This window comes from Silene latifolia, chromosome X (assembly GCF_048544455.1).
Source record: "Silene latifolia isolate original U9 population chromosome X, ASM4854445v1, whole genome shotgun sequence".
Taxonomy (NCBI): Eukaryota; Viridiplantae; Streptophyta; class Magnoliopsida; order Caryophyllales; family Caryophyllaceae; genus Silene; species Silene latifolia.
In genome coordinates, this window is record NC_133537.1 from 50,999,495 (window position 1) to 51,006,085 (window position 6,591).

Here is a 6,591-nt window from a genome sequence, read left to right on the forward strand (position 1 = left end):
TGCCGTATGTCGTACCAAGCCTTTTGCCATAACCATGCCTAATTCCTAATCAAAACCAAAGCCTTTCTAATCCCTTTTTACCTTGCCTTTGTGTTTGTGATATATCTTGCTAATATTGGTTATGTTGTTAGTTGTTGAACAATTTATTTTGTATAACTCTAATCCTTATTTAGACTTCTGTTCTTCCTACTTGATGATGTCAAGAGGGGGAAGTTGTTTAAAATTGCAGGTGGTGATTCAATGACTCTTAGGCTTGCGTACACCGTATCTATGTTAACTTGGCGATTAAATGTTCTACTTAGGCTAACGAAAAATTTGACTAATTTTCAATGACCATGTACTTATGCATCTTATTTTGATCATGTTTTGACTTGTTAACCCTGACCATGGATTAAGGGGGAATTGCACACTCAATTTTATTTGTCTTGCCATCATCAAAGGGGGAAATTGAAGAGACCCAATTTGATTAAATTAGTGTTGATGATGCCTTAAGACAAATTAATCTCCTTGTTATTTAATTGTGTGCCTCTTAAGTTTAACCATGTAGCATAAAGCTCCAATTGTCAATTCAAGGTTATCAAGAATGTCATCATGAAATCAAAGATGAAGATTGTCATTAGTGCTAAAGTCATGTGTTGTAAGGTGATCGTTTAACACGAATTTACGTTTAGGTGCAAAAACAACAGTTCAGTCACCTGTTAATTAAGGCTCGTCTTTGAAAGAAATATTTCGAAAATATTTGAATCTTTGTTAAAATGCTTTCAATGTTCACAAATGTTTTCTGGAAATATTTTGAAGTCTTTTAAAGAATATAGTGCTTTCAATGACTTGCTAAGGAGTTTGCTTGCACAATAAGACACTTACTATAAATGGGTTGTTTGCTTTTACATTTATGGAAATGTTTATGGTTCCCATAAACACAACCATTTATGCTTGTTTTTTGTTGAAAAACCCAGCCTATTTTTGTGTGTGTGCACAATCTAATTTCTTGCAATCTTAGGCACTGATTTCTTGAGGAAGAATACTCGGTTGCTTGGTGAAGATTTCGGTTGGCTTGTGCATGTTGCCCAAGCAAACTACTTACATTATTTTATTCACTTGTGGTTATGAGTATAAGATATTTTAATGTGTAAAGTATACTACTTGGACATTATAAATAGCTTGCTTAATTCATTTTTACAAGTGTGCAATAACGAGTTTAAAACTGAAAAAGACTTAAGCTTTCAATCGAGTAAATTAACTTTGCAAAACCGTTTTATCATTTCAAAATCTTTGAATCATTTTGCAAGTTTGTTTATTTATCTTTTGAGTCTTTTATTGAGTTATTGTATTGCACCTAGTCGTTTATTCGTGTTCAAGGATCCCGTGTTTTGTACTTAAACTTTATCTCCTCCGTTCAATTAAGTGAACAACATTGAGATAAGTGGAGTCTTGTAACAACCGAGTAGAACCAAATAAGTCTTAGGATAGAGTTATCTTTAGGCATGAAGTCTTCAAAGCGGAGTAGCTTTTGAGCATGAAGTCTTTCGGCGGAGTAGCCCAAAGCAAAAGTCTTATTGCGGAGTAGCTTTAAGCAAGGAGTCTTTCGGCGGAGTAGCCCAAAGCAAAAGTCTTGGAAGCGGAGTAGCTTTTAAGCATTAGCAACCGGAGTAGGTTGGGGAGTTATTTTATTATTCGGGGTGGTCTTAGTTTGTATGAGTTTACTTCTTAGACGTTTAATAAAATAGCGCTGGACGTAGGTCGCGGAGTAGTGACCGAACCAGTTTTTAAAAAATCGTTTGTCGTGTCTATGTCGTTTTATTTCCGCTGCACACTTTACTCACGTTTTTATCTACAGAATCAACTGTTGGGTACACTGTAACTTCTGCTTGCTGAATCGTTGTTGAATACTTCTAACTCTCTAGTTCTAAGTATCGACTTCTCCTTTCATCTAAGCATTGTTTAAAGTGTTTAAGAGTTTTTAAAGAAGCTTTCATTAAGCTTAAATTTTAAATAGACACCTAATTCACCCCCTCCCCCTCTTAGGTGCTCTCGCCCGTGACTCTTCAGACTACCTAGAAAGTTATTGGCTAAGCTTAGAGGAACGATGATATTTGGCGAAGAGCCATCTTTCAATCTTGTTTATCAAAATTACTTGTTATATATACTCCATATCGTTTACTCACCTTTCATTATAATTTAATATGTAATGGGTTAAATATTTGTAGGGTCTTTTTTAAGACGGATTATTTTAGTTTTTTCTAAAAAGACGGAATTTTGAGATAACTTTACAGTTAAATGTGACCCCTTTAGGAAAACAAGTTATCATAAGCCATAAAATTAGCTAGACTATTCTAGTTACATACTCCTCCGTCCTACGGTCATTTCTTTGTTCTATTCCATTTTGGGGTGTCTCAGTCAATTACTGTCGTTTCTATTTTAGGATTGCATTTTACGAGTAATATGATCTTTCACACTCAATTTGGTATACTTGTCATTATCTTATAATTGGCTCCCTACTCTTACCTTGTCTTTGTGACAAAAATAAAGGACAACAATCGACCGAGACAAAGGGAATTCATTTAAACATGAAATGATCCCAAAATTCTGTTTTTTTTTTTAAAGACGGGAAATAAGCCATCTAAAATAAGAATTTGTGTGCTGCTAAATAGTTTTGGATTGCCATGAATGTGAGGGCATATTAAAATGTCTCGAGCATTGTACCAAAATAAAATTATGATCTAGAGTAAATTGACTACGTACCAACCTACTGACATAAACGATAAATGGAATTATTAACCCTTTATAAATAGAGGTTACCTATCAAACATATTGGTATTCCAAATCCAATATCATTACATCAGTTATCCTTACTCAACTTATTCAACATTATATCATTTCATCTTATATTGAATGTCATGGATTTTCCTAGAATTCCAGAAATTTTCTTAATTTTGATTTTTGTTTACGTACTCTTTACATACTACGTCAACAGAAAAATAATGTCGTTTTATTTGACATACATGGCTGATTCGCTGCCATGGATTTTACTTAACGTTTATCGATTTCACGATACATCGTTGGGCTTCTTGCGACGTAGTAACGGGACCTACTTTCGTAGTGGGAGGTGGTTCGGAGCCAGTGACTTTCTCGCCACGTCGGATCCGGCTAACGTCCACTACATAGCTACAACTAATTTCTCAAATTACCCGAAAGGGGATGACTATCGCAAGGCATTTGACGTTATGGGGTACGCCTTGTTCAACAGTGACGACGACGACTGGAAGCAGTATAGGCGACTGATTCACAACCCTATCAAGAGCCGGAAATTCTTGAATTATTCAATCAAGACGGCCCATGCTAATTTGAACCATATTCTGGTTCCGCTACTGAAGCATGCATCCGAACACAGTGACCGTGTCTTGGACTTGCAAGATGTGTTCCAAAGGTTCGCCTTGGATGTTACATGTAAGTCCTTGACCGGTCACGACCCAAAGTCTCTTGCGATTGACTTGCCAACGATGCCCTTTTTGGGAGCTATGGCAGATTTCGAAAGAGGCATCATTTACCGCATTGCCTTTCCTGAATTATTATGGAAGTTACAACTGATGTTACGTGTTGGCCCCGAGTATAGATTGAACCTTGCTCGTAAAGTCATCAACAGTTACATTAGCAACATTGTGTTCAAGAAAAGACACGATGTGTTAACCGAGAAATGTAACACTAACGAGGACGAGGTCGAGGTTGATAGTGTTGATTTCTTGGAATTACTCATGAAAGATGTCATGAAAGACGGTCTTACCCAAATTACTCACATTAACGATGACGCGTTCTTTAAAGACATAACAATACAACAACTTATGGCAGGTCGAGACACTATCAGCTCGGCCATGACATGGTTCTCCTGGCTAATAACGACCCACCCTAAAGTCGAAGAGAAAATAAGGGATGAAATAGAGGATACAATTTCAGAAGCGAAAGCTAAAGGGTGGCGAGTCTTTAACTCTGAGGAGACTAGTAACCTGGTTTACCTCCACGCCGCGCTTCTTGAATCCATGAGGCTATATCCACCCGCTCCATTCCAATACAAAACACCCCGCCAACTCGACACTCTACCTACTGGGCATCCGGTGTACCCAAAGACGAAGATACTAATTGCACTATACGCGATGGCGAGAATGAAGTCGCTATGGGGTGATAATTGCTCTGAGTTTGAGCCGGAAAGATGGATTTCGGATCGAGGTACGATTAAACATGAGCCATCAAGTAAGTACTTGATTTTCTATACGGGCCCGAGAAGCTGCATGGGCAAAGATGCGGCTCTGACCCAAATGAAGATGGTTGCAGCCACATTGATCCATAATTTCCGGTTCGAGCTCGTTAAAGGTCAGAAAATCCAACCGGATGTGTCCATGATTTTGCACGTCAAGCATGGATTGAACGTCAAAGTTCGTAATCGATGGACATGAGAAAAAAACAGTTCAAAGTTTGTGATTCATTTGTCTCTGTCGTCCATGCATGAATTATTCCTTAGGTATTAGTATTAGTGTATTACTATGAAAAAATTTTGTGTTCTTATCGTCATTCTTACACTTAAAGACAATCAACAAAATGAAATATTATAAATGCTTAAGTATAAGAAGTAGAGTCCCCGCAGAGGACACAAGAATTTTTCGTACTACTACGTAAAATCTAGCTAGCTACTATTGCTTTCTATTGTGTTTATTGTACTTCATGTTGTAGTTTAGTTGTGTAATATTTGTAACTTTTCTATTTTTATTTCGTTTCAAATTTCCTTATCAACTTCTCACTTGAAAAATTAGACAAAGCACGCCTTCATGTTTGATAATCTATCAACAGTTGGTGTCTTACCAATTCAGATCAATTAGGATCATTTTCAGTTTTCCTCTCTCTCTCTTCCCTTTTATTACTTTTCAATGGCTCGGGTTTTATCTCAAAACGATCAATTAGGATCATTTTCATTCTTCGTTGTTCTAAGGTTTTACTAACTCCATTAAGCTTATCCAAAGCCTACAATCAAGTAGATAATTAGGGAAGTTTTACCTAATAAATTATGTATTTTCAAAATGTACAATGAATATGGACACATGGTCTAACAGTTCGGCTTTCATGCATGCAACTATGCAAGATTGTAATCCAATAATAACTACGCAGTACATAATAGCATCATAAATTATTTGTACTGTACGTGGTCGAGTCAAACATCAAACTTATGGCTCTTGCTTCCCCCTTCGATAATAAGTCATCTCAACCAACATTCGCCTACAAGTCCTACCATGATACACAACCTACATAGATGGGAAAATTGGTTAATGCGCCCCTGTAATACTGTGTTGACTAATACTAGGACCCGACTCAAATCATGCACAAATCAAACGATGCATATTATATACCAAAACTTGAATTACAATCCTCTCTATTTCTTTGAATTACAATTCAGTCATTTGTTTTTTGTTTCAAGTTTTCCTATTTTACGAGGGACTCAAATTGTCTTTTAATAAAACCGAACCTTTTAAATTCATTTAATTGGAAACTCCAACACTTGATGCCAAATTTCATTTGGAAAATGTGATTTTTTTTGGGATAGACACCATTCACAACCACCACAGTTTCTGTTAGGGTGCAAACTCATGTCCCATATCGATGGAATAAAAATGGAAGATTATCTTTATAAGTGTCTAGAGAATATAATAGTACGAGGTCTTTTGGGAAGGAGCCTAAATCCGTGAGGGCTTGGCCAAAAGAGGACAATATCGTACTATTATGAGCAGTGGACACAGATACAGCAAGGGCCCAACACGAGGATATTCACGCTCCCGCATAACAGTTTCTACCAGGGGCTTGTGCAAATACTAGGGTACTATGTAGTACGGACTACTATGGCTACTGGCAGCTTTTATTACTAAAAAATAAATAAGCAGCTCTGTTTTCCAACTTCCCACTACCATGTATTGGTGGAAATTTAATGTTTTTGTGCATCACCCATTCAATTCTCTTTTATTTTTGTCATTAGTAGACCTGACCACCTGGCCGGGATGCAACAGGCCGGCCTGACAGTAGAGGGCAAGAAACTTTCCCGTCGGGAGAGATGTTGAGATGGCCGGGCCAGGCTGACAAGAGGAGGTTGCAGTAAGACCCGATAAAACTGACCCGATTCGAATGACCCGACTCGTACTTGACTCGACCCTCGAACTCAAGACTCGAGCACCCGAATTGATTCAACACAATATAACCCGACTCGAATGTTCATTGTTACACACTGATTATTAACATAAATAATTTGATATAAAATTGACCAGAAAATGACCCGAACTTTTGTAAACTCGAAATTAACCCGATTCGAAACCGACCAGGTTGACTCGTTTGCGGGCCATCGAATTGCACAATTTTTTTTTTTTATTATTACTTTCCACAGGCCGGTCCTGCTCACTTAAACGACCCGTAGATTTATACTTCCGCACTTTATTTTTCAGTTCTTAAGATTTGTGAAGGTCGTACTTCAAGGTTATTTCCTACTCCGTATATGTCGGATCTTGGATTAAGATTTTTAGTTTAGCTTAGTTTATTTTGCCTTTCTATTATAGGAAGGAA

The 6,591-nt window shown here is 37.3% G+C and overlaps 1 protein-coding gene across 1 annotated transcript; it reads left to right on the plus strand.

Annotated features, from left to right (window-relative positions):
• The first annotated feature begins 3,002 nt into the window (after positions 1 to 3,002).
• Positions 3,003 to 4,448, plus strand: LOC141617359 (alkane hydroxylase MAH1-like). The gene has a single exon (XM_074434546.1). The coding sequence runs from the start codon at positions 3,003 to 3,005 to the stop codon at positions 4,446 to 4,448; it is 1,446 nt and encodes a 481-aa protein (XP_074290647.1).
• Positions 4,449 to 6,591: the final 2,143 nt, after the last annotated feature.

What these genes read in the sequence shown, in the direction of transcription:
- LOC141617359 (XM_074434546.1), top strand. Translation starts at nt 3,003, where the DNA reads ATGGCTGATTCGCTGCCATGGATTTTACTTAACGTTTATCGATTTCAC.